Source organism: Lepidochelys kempii, chromosome 3, assembly GCF_965140285.1.
Source record: "Lepidochelys kempii isolate rLepKem1 chromosome 3, rLepKem1.hap1, whole genome shotgun sequence".
Taxonomy (NCBI): Eukaryota; Metazoa; Chordata; order Testudines; family Cheloniidae; genus Lepidochelys; species Lepidochelys kempii.
Window position 1 is genome coordinate 18,856,740 of NC_136382.1, and position 24,313 is coordinate 18,881,052.

General features: G+C 43.3%; 1 protein-coding gene across 1 annotated transcript in view; it reads right to left on the reverse strand.

Moving 5' to 3' along the window:
• The window catches only part of FKBP1B (FKBP prolyl isomerase 1B), a 46,536-nt gene extending 28,920 nt beyond the window's left edge, over nt 1-17,616 (reverse strand). The window contains exons 1-2 of the mRNA XM_073335094.1: nt 17,493-17,616; nt 10,477-10,524 (exon numbers count right to left, since the gene is read on the reverse strand). Coding sequence (XP_073191195.1) covers nt 10,477-10,524; nt 17,493-17,529 — 85 coding nt within the window. The 5' untranslated portion in view covers nt 17,530-17,616. The remainder of the gene's footprint in view (nt 1-10,476; nt 10,525-17,492) is intronic.
• Between the last annotated feature and the right edge of the window lie 6,697 nt (nt 17,617-24,313).

Sequence of the window (24,313 nt, forward strand, 5' to 3'; positions counted from 1 at the left end):
CCTCTCTATTTTTCCTCTCCATTTGTTCTATTCTAGTCAGTTATAGATGGGCCCAACCCACAAAAATTCATAACTAGACGAGAACTTTTCCAAAATGTAGGAGTGTTCAGGTTTGAGGGGGAGTTTTGTTCCATTATAGGGATTGGTGCCATAGCCAGAGGTCAAATTCAGAACCACACTACCCCAAAATTTAGAAGTGTTCAGATCTACTTCAATAATCAGACTTCTCCAAAATAGCTTATAGTAACCTAAATGCCCTGGAATGGGGATGGACGAGGGAGGGTGCTCTTGGGCACAGTCTGAGAACCTAGAGAGACAGACTGGATGGTGCAATGGAAGAATCCACATCAGAGATATTCATTCATTCTCTGTGCTTCAGGATAATGTCTGGCTTCGCTTGCACAGTCAGCTCCATGACACCAAATCCAGAGATCACTTCACGAGAAATATCTGCTTGGCTTTTATCAGCTGACACCCTGGTAGGCTGCATTGTACATTGGTTTCTCAGGGGAAAAGGAAAGGCTCAGATAGCTGTTGTCCCTGGACCCTTGTTCTTTCAACACAGCTACTTGTCCGCAAAACGTACAGAAGTGCCTGAAATTTAAAATAAATTTGGCAAGTGTTGAAGAGCTGTTGCTATACTTATCTGACTTCCCACTTTAAACACAATGGGCTGGCAATGTCCATTACTCACTAACAACAGGCAATATTTAAAGGCTTTGTAGTCTACAAATGGGCCGGCCCAACAGTGGCAGAATTAATCAGAGGGAAGTTTCCCAGTCAGGAGGAGTCCAATAAGATCTCCCTTACTGTACTGTGGAGTTTTGTAGTTATCTAAAATTTCTCCTCACACCTCTATTGTGTGAAGTCCCTCAGAAAATATAATTTCTCTGCTCTCTGTAAGATCCAATGTCTTCAACTATTTTCCATCTCTCCATTATCCCCGGCTCTGCAGATATATTTTCTAGCTCACTAAGGTTCCAATTTTGTTCCAATTCCAAACTTCCACAAAATCAATAGGAGCTCTGAGTGTGCATTAATGGTGACTTTATTAAAAACACTACAGTATTCTGTAGCTATGCTTTTGTAGTGTTTTGAATAATTATTGTCAATGACTTTATTATTCTTTTTAACAAGAAAGGATCGGGCCCTTCATCTGTTTACAACTCTTATAAAAACAATAATTTCCATTTCAATTTGACCCCCAAATTAGATTAGGTTTAAAAAAAAACCCCACAAAAGCTAATAAGAATAAAAATGTAATTTTCCTGCCAGCCCATTTCAATTTAAATAATGTGTTCCGAAGCATTACACTTTCACTGCAGGACTGGAAAGACACAAAGGAATTGCTTGAGAGCGGCAATGTAGCCTAGTGAGTAGAATACAGCATTGGGACACATGGGTTCTATTCCCAGCTTTGACACTAACCTGCTGGGTAGCTTGGGCAAGCTGCTTTGCCTCTCTCTGTGCCTCAGTTTCTCCATTTGTAAAGTGGGGGCCATAATACTGAACTTCTTTGTAAAGTGCTTTGAGATCTACGGATAAAAAGCACCGTGTAAGAGCTAAGTATTATTATGATTAGAGAAGACCCAGGAAATGAAAGAAATGTGAAATGTAAACAAAAAACATAATCAGAGATCCAGACTTTAGATATGGATGAGAGCATCATATCTCAGGTTCTCAGATACTACAGTGTTGGGCATGGTAAAAGAACCTAGCTACATAGGTGAAATGATACCTGTATTGTAATGGGACTAACCAAGATGCCAGATCTGCATACTCTTAAATTTGGGTGGGGGATTGCAATCCAAATCTAAATTTTAGGTTGCTATTGCAATGGCCAAATTCACGGCTGGCATAAGAGAGAGCAGCTGTATCGCCCACAATGGAAATGTGCCCACTTACATCAGTGGAGAATTTGGTCCAGTGTTTGGATTTGACCTGCTGATGTTTAAAACTTCTGTTTGAATCCAGGAATTTGAATCCTAAGCACAAATGTGGAAAAGGAAATTAGATATTTAAAGGCTTTCACGTCAAACAATCTAAGGTATTATTAAAAACCCAGCTAAGGATCTTTTTTAACATGCGCTCTTCATTTTGACATGGTGGCCCTTTAACTGGCTCTCCTGGTAGGTGCTAGAAGCACTGACTCAGGAAATCAAGGTTCAGAAACAGGATCATGTCTTTGGGTTCAGGCCAAGAAGCGAATAGGACACTCTGAAAAAGGGAATCACTTAGATAACACAGACGATAGCACTCAGCTGTGTGCTGCAGAAGCATTGCTGACTGGCTCTGGGAGTAGGGCAGGAATTGTGCACCTGCCTCGCTGCTCACTTGATTGGAGACACGGTGCAAGTGACACCACTGAAAAACCAGGGAAGGGCATAAACCTGAAGGTGCAAGCTATCAATGCCACTGTCTACCCGCTCCAAAAATTCCCCTGGCAGATAAAGGGAGGAAGCAGCTGTAGCCTTTCCAGAGCTGTTGCCAGCCACTCACTACATCCCTTCCAAAGAAAAAGGAGAATTCTTTTAGAATGAGAAAAGACTAATCAGAGCATAAAAGTAGAATTATATATTATATATTATATATATATATATATATATATATATATATATATATATATATATATATATATATATATATATATATAAACATGAATGACTAATGCTCAGGGTATTGAAGTACTGCAAACATTATAGCTTGATTTCCCTATTGCAGCTACAAGACCAGGAGTCTGAAGAATACACCTTCTTTTAGGATTTGAAGAGGATGTATGATCATATTCACCTATAAAATGGACACAATGAATAATATATAAAATACATCTATGTAGTGATTGTGGGGGGATGAGAGAGGGGGAGAGTGAATGGCGAGATAAAATAATGAATGTCTAATGGGGCTGCCACCGTTTCATATAACTTTTAAGCAATACAAACATGAAAGGATTAAACTGGTGGGACAGATGGGATCATTACTGAATAAGAAAAATTCATTTCTCCCTACGATGAACAGACACTGGAGCAGGAACAATGCAAGATTAATCTGGGTTGCAATTTGAGATTACGCTAAATTGCAAAATGCAGATCCAAATCTCTAAATAAAAATTGACAGTTGGGGTGGGGGGTTCAGATACAAGGTTTTAACTCAGACCATTGCAGAGAGAGCAGCCAGCTAATAAATTTTAGACCTGGATTCTGGACCTCCTCCTAGAGTTTGTCAGAAAATGGAAGTTTTTCTGCAGAAAATGTTGCATTTTCAGTGAAAAAACGAACAAAACAAAAAACTGGTCATAAACTTTCAGCTGAAAACTGAATATTTCAATTGGAAATGCTACTGTGCTGTCTCATGGGAATTGATGTTTGAGTACCTCGCGCTCCATTCTCCTCCTTGGGCCAAGTTACTTGGCCAGACTACATCTACCATCATGTTCCAATCTCTCATCTTTCTGAGCTACTGTGGCACATTATGTGAGTCCTTGGCCATGGTGCATCATGGGAGATGTAATCTGGCTACGAAATCCAGCCCAGACCCAAGAATGGAGGCATAAGGCACTCAACCTACAACTCCTGTGAGGCATGGCCATAACATTTCCCAATAAAATTATTTGGGTTTTGGCCAAAAACTAAAACCTTTTCAGTTTTTCAACCAAAAGAAAGTTTTCCACAGAAAGCAGGTATTTTTCATGAAAAGTTTTGTTTCGTCAAAAACGGAATGTTGCACTGAAAAACAGTTTTGGCACAAAATTTTCAACCAGCCGTTCTTCCTGAAGTTCAGGGGTGTTCAGATCCAGAGCTTTGGGTTTGGCTCTTCCCTAGCTTCAAGATACATTGTCAAGTTTTCATGCCAGTGGAGGAGTCAGACTGAATTTTTCCCAGAGTCTATGGTCAGTGTCCGCTGCTTTCAGTCACAAGTCCTGTGGGTGTGTCCTTGTCTCATTTCCAAAGCATGCTGCATCAGCACCAACGTTAAAGGGTTTGGAAGTAGCATAGGTAGCTATCACTTGGGAGATTTAAAACTAGACAGTACAAAGCACTAGCAAATGTACTGCAGAGAACAATGCTGGACTAGCAGATGGACTGGATAAACTAACATGCCTTCTCCATTGTATATTAAAAAACAAAACAAAGCTACTGAACTAACACATTACACTGCACACACAACTCTCTCCCTGGAAAGAGGATGAGAGAAAGAACAACCCACATGAGACAGATGTTAGTCACATCACTAAATGCACTTCTGGAAGGAGCTCAGATACCATGGTGATGAGGACAGTAAAAGAACCTATATATTACAAGACTAATGAGCCAAGTCAGGAAGGGGGAGCAAGAGCTGGACTAAGAAGGTAGGCACAGATCGGGGGAGATAGAATACTCCCACCTAGATCACAGTGTGGAATCAGAGATAGTTCACAGCTGCTGTGGTCTCCAGGCTTCTGTAGTCTCTGCATTGGGTGATGGATACAGGTGTTGGCCGCTGTGTGGATCCACTGGCCCTCTGATTATATAGGTCCCCTGGCTCTGCCGAGCAATCCCATGCATGTGGTGTCATAAGGATTCTCTGTGCCATGTGATGTGCAGGGAACACGGACTTTGAGGCCAACGTTCTTAGGAAACAGTAATGTAGGATTTATAATACCCTCAAATAGCTAGGACTAAGTTTTAAATTTTCTTTGAAAGATGGCACTTTCAATATAAAGCCCCTTAATGCCATGCTGGCACTGGTTCAGTACTGACTCAGAAATATAAACAATTATGGAACTCTTTGTATATAAACCCATTAGAAATCTATTTCATTTTCGTGAAGATCAGAATCTGGAATCCTAATTGGCATCTATTATTACAAAGCTTTCAGATCCTGGCCATTAAATTTACATGAGCTAGAAATGTGCCGAGTGAACGTAATTGTGGTCACTGTAAACATGTGCAAATGGGAGCCAGCAACCCTCAGTTTGAAAGAGCAGTCAATTATTCTGCAAGCATGCGTTGCCCCAGATTAGTGCTGAGCTCAAAAAGCCTGATGAACAGAGGCCATTACTTCTTTGTTACCTTACATAAGCTCCTTTGCAACTTTTCTTGACTTAATATCAACTTATTATAGCTTTTTCATGGAATAGACAGCAGGGGGCTTAATTATTTTCTAGCAATTTAATTTCAATGCACACAGGGAGGCAGCTTGATGCAGCAAATCCTCCATGAAAGGAACTCCTATGGAGTTCAATGGGTGCTCCGTCAGCACAGAAAGACTGGTAGGCTCCAAACCGTGGAAGCAGTCTTTCAATGACAACAAAGACACTCACAGAGCAGAAAGCCCCCTTTTTTGTTGTCTTGAAAAAATATCTTTTGTCTTCTTAAATCTGCATAAAAGAAACTCCTTTGTTTTTCTCAAATGAGTTTTAAGGTTGTTGGGCTTACAAAGCAGTCCCGGAGACTGAAGTCTTCTATTTATCCATAGAACAGGCAGCAGTTAGAGCTGGATGGGAAACAGTCTTACCATCCTGCAATGTTTTTTTGAGATTTCACTAGTTTTGCTGTTCTGTGTTGGCATTATACTGAGACCATTCAAATTTCTCCCAGAAAACCAAGAAACCCACCCCCAAAATAGCCAATAGGTCAGTGGTTAGGGTACTCATCAGGAAGGTGGAAGACCTATATTCAAGTCCCTGCTCTCCCTGACTCAGATTCTTTCTTGCTCTCTAACTTCCACTGAGGACCTGAGAAACTTTTCCTGTCAAAAAATGGTAGAAGCCAACCTTTTCCTGTGAAAAATGTTGGCTTTGAAAAATTGGCATTTTCTGACAAAATACTGTTTTGTCAAAAAATCCCAACGAGCTCTAGCAGCACTGCTAGCTTCTTCTCACCGTGCAGACCAGGTGAGAAAACTCTGACCTGCAGACATCATCTTTAAGGGGATACAATGATAAAGAAGTCTGCATGCCTAATTCTGTTACCCTATTCATGTAAAGTAGTACCTAACTCTGCAAGTGATTTCACTTCAACCAATAGGACTATTGCATAGTAAGGTACCGCTCAATGTGAGTAAGGGTGGAAGAACTGGGCAATCTGAGGGTCAGTTTTATGATGTGGACCCTTTTCCACTAGGAAATGAACTGAGATTTCCAACTCAAACTCATTCCTGTAATTGTTGAAGCTATTATATTTTACTCACACGATCTGTGTATGCTCTCTACCAGCTCAATCTTTTTTCACTTCTATCGTCTCTTTTAACATGAGCATCTCAAAACATTTTGTGAACATTATTTAGGTTTCATGACAATCCTGTGAGGCACTATCTCCATTTCTTACAAATTTCAAAACTGAGGCGCAGAGGAAGCAAGTCACTTACCCTAGGTCAGACAACAAATTGGTTGCATAGCAAGGAACAAAACCCTCTTCCCCACTAACTCCTCGTCCCAGGCTCTAGTTACTATACAACGTCTCCACTAAAATATTCCCACATATTAACTGATCAACGGTAAATGAGCAAAAGTGAATATCTGACGGACTTTATCAGAGAATCTTAACATTTGCAAACTGTGTCTGTGGGGTCTCAGAGGAGCATGTTTCACACTGAATAGCCAAAGCACCTTTTGCAATTCTGATTCACAGAAGAAAAGCAGAGAAGACTTGAGATACACTTTCACTGGGTCTCAGTTGCCACTAAGATCTTCACAATGTAAAAAGCATCCATCTTTTCAAGCCATAGCAATTTAAAGAGGCATATGACTTTTACTAGAAAATACAAAGAATTGGCAGGCATCACACCATATGAACAGACATCATATCCTATGGTACAAGATATCTTGGAAAGGTTTATAATCAATTAAGTTCCTTATAGCTAGACAAGTTTTGGTTGGCTGTAATTCAAGGCTCAGTTATATTGTCTGCTACACCACAGGGTTTATTAATGCTAGCTCTAATTTCTGTTTTCACTATCTATTCCAAAACCACCCAGCTAATTAAAGACAAAGAATTTTGATTAAATTCCTTGCTTAGTGCCCAATTCTTTTCTCAGATACACAAGCACAACACCCACTGAAGTCAATGGGTGTTTATTCCCGAGCAGGACTGGGCTAGTATCAGATTTTTGCATTTATGCTGACACAGAGCACTTCCAGATTGGAAGAACGTATATCAAGCCATACAAACATTAAGCTATATTGGCCAGATTCTCATTTAGAAAGACTGGTGTAACTTCATTCCATTCACTGGCATTACTCTTGATTTACATCAGTCTTGCTGAGATGGGAATCTGGCCTTATGCCCATAGATCTCCAACCATTATAATGAGAATACTTTTTTAAGGCTGTATTGACTTTGGCTCGTAAAATACACAGAAAATTATTCTCTTTTTGGCAGAGCCATATAATCAAATTCCACAGAAATCTGTGTTGTATTAAATGGAATTTTTTTCTTTTTTCATCATGATAAATTAAGCACATTCCATAAACTACCGATAATCTGCACACTATACAGTAGACTTGTGCAAGTTCACAATTGCAACCATGGCTTTCACCCATCAGAAACAAAAATTACAAAGCATTTGGTAATGTATACATAAATACAAAATGTTTGGTAACATATGGCAAAAGGAATGACAACAATGTGCCCCCAGATCACTAATGCAAGCCAAAAAAAAAACAAAAAAAACGACAAGAGCATCATTTATTAATTCTGCTTTAAAATTCAGGTCCAATTTGGGTAGCTCCATTGAAGTCAATAGTCAATGGAGCTGTACTGATTTACTCCAGCTGAAGATCTATCTGATCTTAAGTGTTTTAAAAAGAAACTGATTGATTTCCCAGTGGACATTAATTAGTTCTGTGACCATCAGCAAAATGCTGCTCTGAAACATGTTTAATTTCATAAATAAATAATAATATAATGTGCACTGCTTCAAACAAAACCCTCACAGCACTTCACAAACATTAATGAACTGAGGCTTGTAATATTTCTCTGAAGTGGGTAATTGCAGTATTATCGCAATTTTACAGATGGGTAAACAGAGGTACGGAGAGATTAAGGGCTCAATTCTACCCTCAGTTACAATGACTGTGAATAAGAGCTGCCCCGCTATAATTAAAGGCTGAATTTGGGCCTAAGTATTCAAGGGTTGCTTGAAGTCACACAGCAATTCAGCAGCAGTGCCTGCCAGGAACAGGATCCAGAATTCCTGACTCCCAATCCTATGCTTTAGCTACCAGACAAAGTGTTCAAAGTCATAACAAATGTGACAAAAACTAGAACTTTTAGAGATCTTGTTTAATGGTAAGCCACACTTTCCATCACCTCCAGCTAGGGTTACCAACTGTCTAATCCAGGGGTGGGCAAACTTTTTGGCCCGAGGGCGACATCAGGGTGCAAAACTGTATGGAGGGCCGGGTAGGGAAGGCTGTGCCTCCCCAAACAGCCTGGCCCCTGCCCCCTACCACTTCCTGCCCCCTGACTGCACCCCCTCAAAACCCCCGACTCATCCAAACCCCCCGCTCCTTGTCCCCTGACCGCCCACTCCTGGGCCCTCCCACCCTTAACTGCCCCCCAGGACTTTACCACTCCCAGAAGCGGGTCAGCACGTCCCTGCGGCCCCTGGGGGGGGCAGGGGACTTTGCGTGCTGTCCACTCCTAAAAGCGCCGCCCCCGCAGCTCCCATCTAACCCCCCCGTTCCCCATCCCCTGACTGCCCAACCCCCTAAACCCTATCCACACCCTGCACCCTGACAGGCCCCCCAGGACTCCCACACCTATCCAACCCCCCCTGCTCCCCATCCCCTGACCACTCCCCACCAGAATCTCCGCCCCATCCAACCACGCCCTGCTCCCTGTCCCCTGACCACCCCGCCCCCGGGACCCCGTGCCCCTTATCAAACCCCTACCCTCCTTATCATGCAGCTCAGAGCAGCAGGAGCTCGTAGCCCTGCTGCCCGGACGGAGCCAGCTGTGGTGCCCGCACGGCAGCGTAGCTGCAGGGGAGGGGGGACAGCAAGGGAGGGGCCGGGGGCTAGCCTCCCCAGCCAGGAGCTCAAGGCCAGGCAGGACGGTCCTGCGGGCCGGATGTGGCCTGTGGGCCGTAGTTGCCCACCTCTGGTCTAATCGCACAAACCCAAACACCCTTGCCCCACCCCCTACCCCGTCCTTTCCCCTGCCCTGGCCCTTCTCTGAGGCCCCACCCCCCACTCACTCCATCCACCCCTCTGTCACTCGCTTTCCCCCACCCTCACTCACTTTCGCCAAGCTGGGGCAGGGAATTGGGTTCCCGGCCAATGGGAGCTGCAGAGTCGGCGCAGAGGGAAGGGGAAGCGCACAGAGACCCCCTGAGCGCCCCTGCGCCTGGGAGCTAGAGGGACGTGCCAGTCGCTTCTGGGAGTCACGTGGAGCCAGGGCAGGTAGGGAGCCTGCCATATGTCCACTGTGCTGCCAACTGGACTTTTAGCGGCCTATTAAAATCTCCTGGATTGGTTTCAGTAGCCACCGTGAGATTGGTTCCGATTCCGGGAGCCCCCTGGCCAATCTGGGAGGGTTGGCAACCGTACCTCCAGCCAGCCTGCTTTGAAGAGTTGACACTAAAGATTCCCCACACCAAGAACTCACTGAATTTAATCTTAAGAAACTATACTAAACGGTAGAAAAATACCTCCCTAATGTTGAGATACACCAGTACTAAGGCCACTGTTATTCCCTTATTGTTATTATTATCAGTATTACAGTATGACCTAGCAAACTCACCTGAGACCAGGGCAATGTGCTAGGTACTTACATACACATAGTAAGAGACAGTCCCTGCCTCAAACGGCATATAATCTAAATACACAAGACACAACAGTCCTTGGAGTAGGGGGACTAAACACCAGGTCTTCCATCTCTCAGGTGGATGCCCTAACCACTAGATTACAGAGTCATGCTCACTTTCTTTGTCCCAATGACTCTTTAAGTATTTATACACAATGGAAGAGCATCAACAGGCAACACTGAGACCCATTTAATCCCGTAACGTAGGACTTAAGTGATACACAGACTTTGTACTGCCCCCCCTGCACAGAGGTGAATTTACCCCAATGTCTGGGATACATGCTTTTATCTTCTATAAAGCCAAAAGAAAGAAGGAATATCATTGCATCTCAATTAATGACCTCAGGGTCCGAGATGATGGAGATAGAGGGCCTGATCCAACACTGCATAAAGAGTGTTTTCCACTTGCCTTCTATGGCTAGTGTAATGGAGCAGAGAATCAGGCCCACAGTGTCATTTATTAACCATATGCTATTACACATTCCACTTAACAAAGAATAGCATTCACACATAGGTATTGTAGTTGGAGCTGCCCAGTCAAGAGTGATGCCTTCAGGAGACCCATCAGAAAAATATTAAATGACCAAGAAGGAGCAGAGGAAGGGGAAAAAATATGATCCTGAAATCTGAAATGACAAATGCCTCCCGAAGTGCAAAGCCATCTGCACAGAACATTCAGAACACGCCTCACCTGTGTAGTGTACCACGCACGTCTGACCCTTCTTTGGAAATGTCCGTCCTGTTAAAAATAGAAAAGTATATTTTTAATAAGTCTTTGATTAACCATCCTGTGTGGGAAAGATTCGCTTTTAGTAGCGGTGAGCTCAAGAGGTTAGACTGGGGTTTGACTCTAGGACTGCTTTGAGTCTGGGTGTCATTTTATCTTAGTCACCAATATTCAGGATGGGAGTGAAATGGTTTAGGATAAAAGGTCCCCTATTTAGTTTAGGAAGACATGCTTTCTTATATTAATGTGGTTTTCTCCTTTCTGTCAAATCTAGTATCTTTTCTTACTAGCTTTAAGATCTGATTTGTCCTCCTACAACTGCAGGGGGATGGCCTCTGGAAAGACATCATGAATTATAATTAAGGCTGCGATTCTTTCACGGAGGTCAGAGAAGTCACGGATTCCATGACTTTCCGCAACCTCTGAGTTCCGTAGCAGCTAGTGCAGCTGACTTCAGGGCCGCCCGAGCAGCCGGCTCCTGGGACAGCTTCTCGGGGGCCCCACGGCCAGCTGCACCGGTCACTCGTGGAGCAACCTGTGACCAGCTGCTCCAGTAGTCCCTGGGGCCAGCCACACCAGCCACTACTCAGGAGACCCTGGGCAGCTGGCTCCGGGGACCGCCCAAGCAGTGGCCGGTGCAGCTAGTCCCACGGACCACCCAAGGAGCAGTCCTGGGGGCAGCTCCGGGGAGCGCCCAAGCAGCGGTCCCGGGGGCCGCCCCGGAGCCAGCCACACTGGCCACTACTCAGGCGGCCCTGAGGAGCTGGCTCTGGGGACCACTGGAACCGCGGCCGGTGTGGCTGGCTCCAGGGAATGCCCAAGCAGCAGTCCTTGGGCGGGAAGGGGGTGCCCTGGGGACCACCTGAGCAGCAGTGGTCCCAGAGGCCGTCCAGAAAGCGGTCCCCAGGAGCAGTGGCCAGGAAACGGTCAACCCCCAGCACTGGAGTAGGGCCTTCTCACATCAGGGGCCCCCCGGAGCAGCGGGGCCCCAGAAGTAGAGATTTAGTCAGGGGTATTTTTGGTAAAAGTCATGGACAGGCCAGCCTGTGAATTTTTAATTTATTGCCCGTGACCTATCCATGACTTTTACCAAAAAAATAAATATCATGAATAAATCTTAGCCTTAATTATAATCGTTTTTAACTTCACTTAACCTATATTTTGCTATTGTTCACAAATGAATAACATTACACTATGAAGATGTGGTAAAGTAATGTGTTTGTATTCATAATTCCAATACTTTTTACTTAAGCCTACTTTAATAAGAACACATATAATTAGCAAGTGGCAATCGTTTTAAAAAAAAAATCCCATCTCCTACAGTGCAAATGCATTTTCAGATCTGCAGTCACATGAGATAGTAAAGCACTGATGGGTGAAGAGAGATCTTGGTAGCCGCTTGTTAAAATGTTGACACCAAGGGCAAGAGATCTGAATGATTTCGCTGTCACTGACAACAGTTACCCCGGCCATTCTCCCACTCTATATATTGCTAAAATAACCCCTGCCAACAGGCTTGGACAGATCTATAAAGCTACAGGACAATTTTTTAGGACGTACCCAAAACCCTCCTAATAATGGCAAGTTAAAACAGACACCATTGATTTGTGTATCTGAACTGGCAGACAGAGGCCCCATGTTCAACAGAACTTTGATCCACAATCCATCAGAAGGCCCCACAGTAGAGAACAGCAGGGTCAGGAAACCAGAAATTGGGGATTCAGGTAGGAGCATAAGCTGATCCTGCCTGCCTTCTATTGCTTCTTCTGCCTGAATGTAGTGTGCTAATGTGTTGTGCATTATATAGGCTATGAGCTGAGATACCCAATAATGCATAACAAGGTAGTGTGCCAAAGCCAAACACCATGAACAGCAAATGGCAGGAGGACAGAGCCTATGATAGGCCAAGCACTGAGGCAGGTAGGTTCAACAGAGAATCACAATACAAAATGGTAGCTGTGGTGCTCTTTACAACCTATTGTCTGGTCTATTTAGATTGGAAGATTACTCCTGGAGGAATCCTGCGCCAAAAAAATTAAAAATTTTACATCAAAAAAGTTAAAAATTATGTGCACAATATTTTAAAATTCTGCAAAGTTCTGAATATTTTATTTGTCAAAATATAGTATAATCACACCATTTGCAATTATTTTGGTAATTTATTTCAAAATACCTGTAAGCAAGTATGTCTCTAACAATACAGACAACAAAAAAGATTCAGGAAATGTTTTTTGACAAATAGATTCCTTACTGGGCATATTAGCACATCTATACAGCTCCACAGCGAGCAAGAAGGACAGTCTCACACGCATGCCCAGCCCTGCTCTTCTCATCCATGTGTGGGGAAGCAGGCTCAGCCCAGCAGGATCCAAGTGTGGAGGGGCTTGGTGTGGGGGGATCTATGTGTTGGGTGAGAGGGTCCTGCTTAGGGCAGGGTGTGGGGCAATCTGAGTGTCGGCAAACTTTTCCCTTAGCAGGAACTCCAGAAAGGTAGTCACATTTTGAGGAAGGATGTATTTTCCAGGGTCAGCTCGGTAGCTGACCAGCCATTCCCCTCATAGATGTGCTGTTCAGTCACCATAAGTTTGCATACTTCAGCAGCATATACACTGAGGACAGAATTGCAGCCCGGGAGCAGACACTTGCATTTCAGTTCCAGGAACAAGAACATCGGCTGAAAGAAGATGTCAGAGCACAGCAGAAAAACCTGTTTGAATGGCTGCTTTCACTAACGGCCACAAGATTGCAGGCTCCTGCTGTGCCCGCACCATGGCATGAGTCCAGTCCACAGTACCATGAGCTGCATACCGGGAGCACTTTGGACAATTCCATGGTTGGGTGGCCCATGCAACTGGGACTTAACAGCTGCTGGACAGGGCAAATCTACCCCCCAGCATACTTTCACCCCTGTGGTGACCTCCTTTCCCTTGCAGTCTGCCACACCCTGGAGGCCTCCACAGCCATGCACCGGTGAAAAGGGCATGCCACATGCACAAGAAAAGGAAAGGAGAACATGCCAGCTGACTCACAAAATTAGGGGATTTTTTGATGGTCCTGTTTGCACCATTCAGTGTTTGGTATATGCACTTTGTTTTATTACTGGTTGTGGTGTTGGTTTATTACTGTTTGGTATGCAGGCCTGCCTCGCAATGCTCCATTATTGTTATTTTTATTATGCAAATAAAGGCTTGTATTTTATTAGGAAAGTTTATTGTGCTCACTACATCACATCTTATAATGTGTATTTTGAATAATAAAGATAAACACAAGGTAAGGCAAAAGTTGTAACCAAACAATTTCTCCATACAGCTATGTACAGCAATCAATAGTAAATGCACTGCTCCCCCCACACATTACATTAAGAGTCATGTCATCCAAAATTCATGACAATCAATACCTCCCCCGTTCACTGTGTAAAGTGACAGTGCACCCCCTTTCATTGCATGATGTGACAGTACCTCATTTACTGTAAACATTGCTGGACAAAAACATTCATAAATGTACTATTCTCCCTCTTCCATTGGTCCATGCAAGTCCATAATGTGGGATCACAGGGCATCCCTGATTTCCGTTGCCTGTTCCAGCTGTGAGATCAGTGCACTTTCTGGTTGAGTGTACCTGTTCAGCAGTCCATTACTGTCACAGGTCCATTCAGGGGCAAATGGCCCCCCTTTGACCTCAAAGACTGTGCCCAGCAAGGCACAATAATTCAGACATCACTGACGACACTGGAATCCAAGTGGGTCTGTAGACCATGCCAGCAGGATTTCAACCTGCCAAACGCACATTCAACCACCATTCTACACCTTTGGAGAGTGTAATTAAACTTTCTTTTGCCAGGTCCTCTGAGATCAGTATATGGTTCCATAGGCCAGGGCAAAAAGGGGGTATGCAGGATTTCCCCAAAATAGCAGTGGGGACAGTAACTCCATTTATGACAGTGCCATTTGGTGGGAAGAGTGTCCCAGCCTGTCCATGAAGGTAGACTAATGACGATGTGATCCTACCAGTCTGTGCCTGTGGCCCTGCTCCAGTAACACGGGTCTATGTAGAGGGCATCAGCAGCTATACCAAAAGTCATGAGGAGCATCAGCCAGTTCAAGTTTTCCATGTCTGTATCATTATCCTCCTCTTCCACCATTAGCTCTGGCAGGTGCCTTCAGTGGGTCAGAAAACGCCACCAAAATGTCCACCAGCATCTCATGAAAGCTCTGCTCATTTCCTGAAACAGGAGCAAAAACCCAAGCAAGAAAAGTTCTTCAAATTATGACTCCTAGTTCTGACTGCTGGGAGCATGTAGATCAAAAGGACAGCTCAGCAGAATGTGTTGGTGGGCTGCAACAATGTAGACAGTCAAGTTTTCCCATGGTGCACCACAAAGGGCTAGAAAGTGGTCACATTTCAGGAGTGTGCTAGGTAGTCTGGGATGTGATTGGTTGGACTTGGGGATATAGGTAATCTGGGATATGATTGGAGCCCCGGTGTGGGGCCCAGGGTCAAAAACTCTTAACCTAAAGTCATCAATGAGTGTCAATGCTCAACCCCTGAGCTTTCAAAGCCAGGGTCTGTGAATTCGAGTCCCACTAACCCTGGACTTACATTGCAGTGTAAACATTCTCTGTCTGTACAAAGCCTAGCACAGACGGGGCCCTGATCTCAGTAGGTACTACTGTAATATCACAACTAATAACACCGCCAGGTACGATGCCAATACAATCCAGTTAAATAATGCCCCATTCAATGTGGAAGTAGAGCAGAAAGAGTGTGATACAAGTGATCGGTGGCCCATATTCCACCCTGGCATAAATTGGTGTAATACTATACCACCAAAATCAATGGAGATGCATCTTCTTATACCAAGGCTGAATTAGGCCTGAAGATGTTAAGACCATCAACTAGTCACTACAGCAAATTGACTTTTGAGTGGATTTGAGGGCAATAGTGCTTACTGGTTTTGGTTTTAATGACACTGTTTAAATCACTTGGATTGGATTAAGGTTGGCAACCAGGAGAAATCACATTTATAACTTTATTTTGAACAGCATCTTTCATACAAACCATATCGCAATACACTCTAGAGATGAATAATAAAATGGCAAGGCTAAATTCTGCCCTCACTTACACTTACAATAGAAGAACAGTACATATATCAATGGAGTTACTCTGAATTTACAGCACTATAAATTGGAGCAGAATCTGGCCCACAGAGCTAAACCATAGCAGATGAGAAGACAGTTAAAAGACATAGGCAAGGGGGGAAATGATGTTGGGCCAACAGAGTTAAGCCAAGGATGAATTTGGCCCATTATATAGATACGTATGGCTCTATATAAGTACTGACCAGAGATTGTAGAAATCCGTTTGCCATGGAAAAATGCAAAATTTGCATTTTTAAAGAGAATCTTTAGTTTTTACATTTTGTGAAAAAATAAAAACATCTATAGTAGAACCCTGGTTATCCGATCTAATTGAGACTGGGGTCAGATCAGATAATCAGGAGAATGGGCGCGGCTCCGGCTGTCTGGCCTGGGCGGCAGGGCTCTGGCTGCCAGCTTAAAAACTGTAAATATATTTATAAAACATTGTGTTCAACTGATACCTACATATATTGTGGCTAGGAAAACTAAAGTTCAGCATTTCATTTTAATCATGGAAAAACATGGATTTTTATGTTTTTTTATTAGAGAACTTTGGGGTTTTTATCACAGAAAATGAGGGTCCCTGGTAATGACATTTGTCTTCAAGAGTTATAGGATGATGTTCTAGCACCAGAGTGGAGCAGCCACTCTGAAAAAGTGATCCCATAAAAACAAAGATTAATACACTCTAATCTGGTCCGGTCAAAATGCGAGTGCCATCTGAAGTGATCCCGACATAAATGGCCTATGGTACATGAAAAGGTTTGGAAATAAATTTAGGAAACTTTGTTACCATGCACGTTAAATGCCAATGTTCGCCACAGCCACACACACTAATCAGCAATCATTTATTAAGTTGTTTTCCACCCTCTACAGAATTTAACCCTTGCTGCTGCTGCCCCAATAATGCCTGATCGAGAGTGCGATTCAAAAGTGAACCTGCTTTCGCTGCTGACTGCTAAGGCTCACATTTTAAAGTGGGCGTGCACTGGACTATAATTTGCTCTCGTTACTAAATTACTTCACTGCACTTGGATTTATGCAGCTGTCAGCAAATGCCATTTAAATATCCCAGACTATTCCCTGCCTCTGCTGTTGCCACCAAGGGAGCCGCAGACACTGCAGCCTACTGATCCCAGAGAACCTAGTCGGCTTTCCTTCTGTTCCTCTGATCCCACAGACCTTCCCCCCAAACCTCTGATCCCAGAACCCTCAGGCTTTTACCCTCCCTGATACTAGGGATGTCACCCACACCCCTTTCTCCCCTGCAGTCTTTTATTTCTTCTTCAGATGTTGGGCACTCCTAGGTTTCCCTTCATTTGGTCTCATATCATCTTTTGATGCCGGAACTCCTGAGGCTGCAGTGATTCCAGATAACCCTTCCTGATTCTGGAGACCCTAGACTCACTGTCTTCTCTAATACTAGATCCCGCTCCTAATCCCAGAGACTCCTGAGCTTCCTCTGATTCCATATCCCCACCCCCAATGCAAGACACCCTTGTACTTCTGCCCCCTCTGACCACATATCCATCCTTCCTCTTATCCACCTCCCACCCCCACTCCTGAAGCCAGAGACCCCTGGACTCCTTCCTCTTCTGATGCCAGAGAATCCCTGGCTCCCTCTGATCTCAGATTTCTCTTACTCTCCTGATGCAAGAGACCCTTGGGCTCCCCCTTCCTCCGAACCGAGATTCCCACTCCCCCTCCAGAAACCCTTCCCCTGCACTGGCCCTTGATCCCGGATCCCGCCCCCACGCCCAATGCCAGGGGGCTCCCTCTCTTGCGATCACAGGCACCCCAGTACCACCTAAAAGCAAATCAGGAGAGAGAGAGAGACCCTACCGTCTCCAGGGGAGATTGTCTCAATTTCCACTCCCATTATTGCACTGCTGGTCTGAGGCAACACAGAGCAATTCTGGCTGCTGCCTGGGTCACCCTCGGCGTTCAGCGGGGCACTACCCTGGCTTCCCCACGCCTGGACCCTCCGCTGAATGCATTCCCCTTCCTAGCTGACTGACAAGGAGCATCACAGCTGTCCGTCACACGCTTCCAGCCAATGCAAAAGCTGGGGTGGGTGGGGGCTGCCTACTTGGTCACCCAATCCCCCTTCTCAGCTGCACAGGAAAGGCAGGTCCCTCAGAGGGGCTGGGAGATGGGAGTGAGGGGCAGGCCTCCCAGGCTGTAGTTGGCTGGGATTTGCTGCTGCATGAAGCATTTAAGGACTTGGCACTTTAATACTATTCCCTTCCAGCAAGTACTTGTTCCTTCCTCACACAGCATATACTCCTTAAATAGCCTTGCAGAAGATGCACCCCTGTGTGCTGGGGAATAAGCTAGTGCTGTCTGCCTAGAAGAATGCACTTCCTCTGCCAAATGCATCCTTCAAGGCAGATGTAGTTCCCAATCCAGTGGTACATGGCCCCAGTACACGTTTTCATGTCTGGTGCACTCGGCTCACATTCTCTTCCTAAAGATGAGATTCTGTGGTGTGTCATAGTGTGTCACCAATGCCCACTGCTTCTAATTCACATCTATGCCCTCTAACCGGCAGTGGAGCTTGCTTGTGTAATGTGCAAGCTGTTCCCAGTGTCTTTTGGAGCAGTCCAAGTTTCATTGCTGGTTACATCATGAGGAATCAAACGAGGAAAGGATAGTCACCAGGGATGAAAATGCCAAACATGCAGATGTGGAGGGGGATGGGATGAGGGGGTGAGGGCAGGGCATGGAATCCTTACTGCACCAAGGACAGATTGAAATGACAGTGATGTTTACCATTCATGCTCATGTCTGGCATGATGTATGTGTGTGCATGTTTACTTGTTCAAGGTGGCGGGGGGGGGCAGGGTGTCTGAAATACACACTAAAATATATTTTAAATAATTTTTAAACCCTGTATTTAATCGTTAATTGTTCCCATCATGTTGGATTAAAAATTGTAAAAACCGTGAGAGATGCACGTATTTCAGATACCTGTGTCTGAAAAACTGTTTCCCCCCCATGAGAATTTGTACATGAATCTCACTATTCCCATCAACTCTGAGGAAATAATAATTTGCTGACAATTCTCTTTCTTTGGTTCTGGAAAATGGTCTGATCATTTTTGTTTTTTAACTGGAAGAATTATGTCCTTCTGCATCAGCCTGTACTGGTCTGACATTTTACACCCGTATTTGTACTTTCTCTTAATCACTATATTTTTATGTAACTTAAAAACAGTCCCCTGAATGTCTATGTGAGTCATGTTTCAGAGTAACAGCCGTGTTAGTCTGTATTCGCAAAAAGAAAAGGAGTACTTGTGGCACCTTAGAGACTAACCAATTTATTTGAGCATGAGCTTTCGTGAGCTACAGCTCACTTCATCGGATCCGATGAAGCTCATGCTCAAATAAATTGGTTAGTCTCTAAGGTGCCACAAGTACTCCTTTTCTTTATGTGAGTCATAAGGCTATAGTTATTATTTCTGTAGGGTTCCGATATTGCTTATAAATATTAGTGTCATGGACTCTTCTGCACCTGCCTTAGAACTTGCCATAATGTCAGTGGCAGCTGCTCAGGGTAATCAGCTCCCAGTTGAATCTGATAGCCCCCAAGATGGATCTGCATGTGGGGGCATCTCCTTCTCCAAATGGCTCTTGCTTCAAAAGACAACTACTCACATGAGAGCAGAAGAGGACACTCTGTCACTCACATCACCTCCAGAACTGCCTAAACTGACTGAGGGTTGTATTAAAATACAGAGTACACCCTGAAAATGTCTCAGCTACTACAAAACACAGTGGCCCATTTGCTTAGCAGTGCAGATTGACAAGAACACATCATCTTGGGACTCTGTCCTTTGCAGTGGGTCCTTATCTAGCAAGGTGCTCTCCATCACAATAGTATCTGGATGTAATTGAATAAAGAGTTCAGTTCATAGTCTTTGTCCTGATGTTGAAAGCCTTTCAAGGGACTGGGGTTGGTTACCTGAGAGATCCACAGCCAGGATCTCCATTTAACCAGAACCTCCAGCAACAACTACTGGAGTCATGAAATTGTGGACCAATATGTGAAAGCTCATGACTAAAAGAGACAGAACTTCCACAAGTGCTGGATCTAGACTATGGAACTCATTTCCATGAGAGAGAAAAATGACTAACCACTTTCATAAGTAAATGAACAACTCATTTCTCCTATTTAGCATTAACACAGTTATTTCTTCACTCATATACACATGCGCACATAGCCAAAACATGTTAAACATAATCCTTCTACAAGATGGGCAGTAAGAAAGGGGTGGAGGTAGAAGAATGGCTTAGAGTTAAGGCACTGGAACTCAGGAGATCTGGATTCATACTCCAGTTGTGACACAGATTCCTTTATGAACTGGGGCAAGTCACTTAATCTCTCTGTATGTGGATAATAATTCTGCCTTGTCTAGTTAGTTAGTAAAAAATTTTGGAGCAGAAACTGCCTCTTATATAGCACCTAACACAACGGGGCCCTGATCTAAGTTACAGTCCCTAAGTGCTACTGTCATATAAATAATAATAACAAACTAATGGGTTAACCCAGAAAGAATTAGGATTATTCTGCCATGTGGTCTTTCAAAGCAGAAAATGGACAAAAGGAATTTTTAAACAAATCCATTTTGCAAAGAGAGCAAAAATGAACAGAAATCACTCACACTTATAAACAAGCAAAATATTTAGTTCAGCTTTGTCATTTTCTTGATACAGAACTGGGGGTTAAAATGGGGTCATTCTTTAAAAGGTTACATTTGACAATGCAATACATTAGACACTCTCTGCGTCAAAATTCTTTTATTTATACTTTTGCTATTTATATTGGTCGGGAAATGTCACAGCTAGACACACTGGAAGCAGTTCAGACTATAATAGAAAACAAAAACAAAAAATCCCAAGAAACCACCAATATTAACTACAAGCTTCTGTTGTAGTCTTTATTATCCTGGAAAAGTCTAACTATGGAAGATAAACCAACTGATATTCTAACTCCCGCAAATAAATGAATCACTGGAACTAGATCATGGATTCATATATACAAAGTGGCATTTATTTTTGTTCTTTCTAAATATATTTTACACGTTCACCTTTTAACCCAAATGACCTGAAGTCATAATATATATAACATCAGTGAAATGCAACTACCTGTAGCATGGAGAGCAACAAGCAAACTGGTGCATAGTAGTGATAAAGGAGGGAAAATTTTGTCCAACACACGAGGGCAAACCTTTACTCTTGTGAAAAATATTGAGTCAAAAGAGCGAACAGAATTTTGGGAATCATGAAGAAAAGGATAGATAATAAGACAGAAAATATCATATTGCCTCTTTATAAATCCATGGCATGCCCACACCTTGAATACTATGTGCATATGTGGTCACCCCATCTCAAAAAAGATATACTGGAATTGAAAAAGGTTCAGAAAAGGGCAACAAAAATTATTATGGGTCTGGAGCGGCTTCCATAAGAGGAGAGATTAATAAGACTGGGACTTTTCAGCTTGGAAAACAGACTATTAAGGGGGGGATATGATAGAGGTCTATACAATCATAACTGGTATGGAGAAAGTAAATAAAGAAGTGCTATTTACTCCTTCTCATAACACAAGAACTAGGGGTCAGCATACAAAATTAATAAGCAGCAGGTTTAAAACAAACAAAAAGTAGTATTTTTTCACACAACGCATAGTCAACCTGTGGAACTCCTTGCTAGAGGATGTTGTGAAGGCCAAGACTATAACAGGGTTCAAAAAAGAACTAGATAAGTTCATGGAGGATAGCTCCATCAGTGACTGTTAGCCATGATGGGCAGGGATGGTGTCCCTAGCCTCTGTTTGCCAGAAGCTGGGAATGGGCAATAGGGGATGCATCCCTTGATGATTACCGATACTGGGCTAGATGGACCTTTGGTCTGACCCAGTGTGGCCATTCTTATGTTCTTAAGAGATCATTAATGTCCACCAAGAAACTCAGGTTTACGAGTCTCATCTGGAAAACAGATACCCACACTTATCTTCATGGCACTCAGTTCTTTATCAAGGTTGACTCAGCCCTTCAGCCTTTAACTACCTTAGAAGGCTAAAAGACTGAATCAGCCTTACTAGTACTGTATTTGATCCTACGGTTTCAAGGAGTCAAATTACTGCAAAGCTATGTTTAGACCAGTAAGCAGTTCCTCTCTGGTACAAAGTTTTTAAATTGTGCAGTATGACAAATACAAACTCTATATTTTCTACAGTTCTAAGGTTCCCTCTAAACTACAGCACAGTCTACTGCAGGGACAGAATCATTGCAGGCAATAGTTTTAAGCAACAATTTGAGAAATACTTCAGAAAGGACAAAACCATTTTCAATACCACTTCACAAAGCATGATTATGACACAGTTCCACCAAAACAGTCTTGTCTGCACCTGCACATAAATTGTTTTCAATACTAGTTCATTGGGACAAGTTGCTTAAAACCATTGTTCACAATGGTTCTGTTTCCTACTGCAGACAGAGCTTAGAGGTGAACTATTTAAAAACAAGATTCTTACCAGCAAGGTGATACAATGGTTCTAATATGCCCCTGTTTGAAACCACTTTATAAACCACCAAGCATAGAGGCATGCATCTACATTGGACAGTTGTCTACTGTTGGTAATAACTGGTAAGTAAGTTCTAATGTAGACAAAGATGGGTTGGTAAAGGGTATCTAATATAGTTAGAATTCATCTACACTGAGATTTATCTGAAAATCTTTCACCATTGTCATACCAGTGGCACAGCTCTGTCAACGACAACTGGGGTAGAAGCATTAGTGTAGATTGGCCACCAGCATTTTTACTTCCATATATTCATCATACATGGAGCTAGTCTAGAAGAAATGCTGGCAAAAACACTGGCAACCAAACTACACACATACTCCCACCATTGCTAACACCAGGGGAAATATACAAATGCAATGGTGGAAGATTTCCCTAAAATTGTAGGCAATGTCTCAGGTTTGGTCTTCACTAACTACAGAAACCATAGCATATTTTAAACATCTGTCTCTTCCAGGCACTCTCTACATTAGGAAAATCACTGGTTGAAAATGGATGGTTGGATGGATTCCTAGGACCCTTCTCAACCAGCATTGAACATGGTTTAACTGCTAGAACAGACAGGGCCGAATCATCTTCTAAAGTCCTGATGGAACTTGTCATCTTGCATAATTTCTGTAATGGGTGTTGTCCTGTTTGGTCCTGTCTACACTATCAGCCAACTGTTTTCAACATCTGGTTGGTCAACTCCCAGAGTTGACACTCCTCGCCAACAATCAGGAGTGTGCATAAGGGGGGCAAGCAAGGGCACAGGTCCCCCTGTAATCAGTAAGGGCACAGAGCTCCTCTGGCCCCAGGGCCACAGTGGGACCTGACAGCTCCTTCAGCCTGGGGCTGCAAAAGTGCCCCTCCAAAAGCGGTAAAATTTAAATTCCTGCGTGCACCCCAGCCAACAGTAAATAATTTTCCTACAGTAAACAGGGTTATAGTGAAGACTAGGTCATCTAAGTGACATTTTAGAAGTTTCAGAAACTATTTGTCATTAAAATGGTATAATTCTTCTGCAAGAAATGTCATTATCCTCTTCTCTTTTTTACAAGTCTCAAATGAGAATGATCTTACTGAGCGTGCAAATTGTAGCAAAGCAAAATGCCTCTAAATTATTTGATAATGTGGTGTATTCAATGCAATATCACTTCACAGTAAGTAAATTTATGTTCTCACTGAAAGCAAACAAAAAGTTAGAAAATGTTCTTTTATTAATAAAAACCCAAAGTGACAGACTGAAAGCAGTCACTAAAGCCAGGAATATTTTGGCCGGTGAATGATGAGTTAGAGATGGAGAACATCCATTAGATCAGTGGTGACCACTTTCACACAGCAAACCTCCGAGTGCAACCTCCCCTTATAAATTAAAAACACATTTTTTTATGCTTAACACTTATAAATGCTAGAGGCAAAGCGTGATTTGGGGGTGGAAACTGACAGCTCGTGACCCCCCATGTAATAACCTCATGACCCCCAGTTTGAGAACCCCTGCATTAGATCATTCAATCCCCTCTCCTTGCCAAGAGAGGATTCTTCTCTAAATTATGTTTCCTGGTAATCTTCTGCCCAGTCCAATTTTAACAGTTCTAAGCAATAGGCTCCCACCATTTTCCTTAAGAGCCTATTCCACACCTGAATACAGTTCACACTCAGGAAATGTTCCTTTCTGAGTGTGATGTGGAGAAGTTTGATTGTCAAGGGGAAGTATGGAGTACTCATAGGATGATTTGGTTGTGGCTTCCATATACAGAGGTCTGGGGAATGGTATATGATGAGGGAGGAAGTGAAGGAGGATTAGATAGTTGGGAGGGTAGTTGGATAGGGAGGGAGAATAGGGCATTCCCTGGTTGGGAAGGCATTAGTAAAGGGGGAACCATGCCCTGGAGAGATATTAGTGGGCTGGTGCCGATAAGGATTTCCGTACATATCAGGAAACATATTTGTAACATGGCATGTGCATAACAACCAAGTAGCTGTGTGACATTATTTAGGTAACTTACTTCATCTGCCCTTCCTCCTACTTTCTGATGCACTGTGTCATGAGGTACAGCACTCTAGCAAGCTGCAGAGAGCCCGAGTCCATGGTTTTC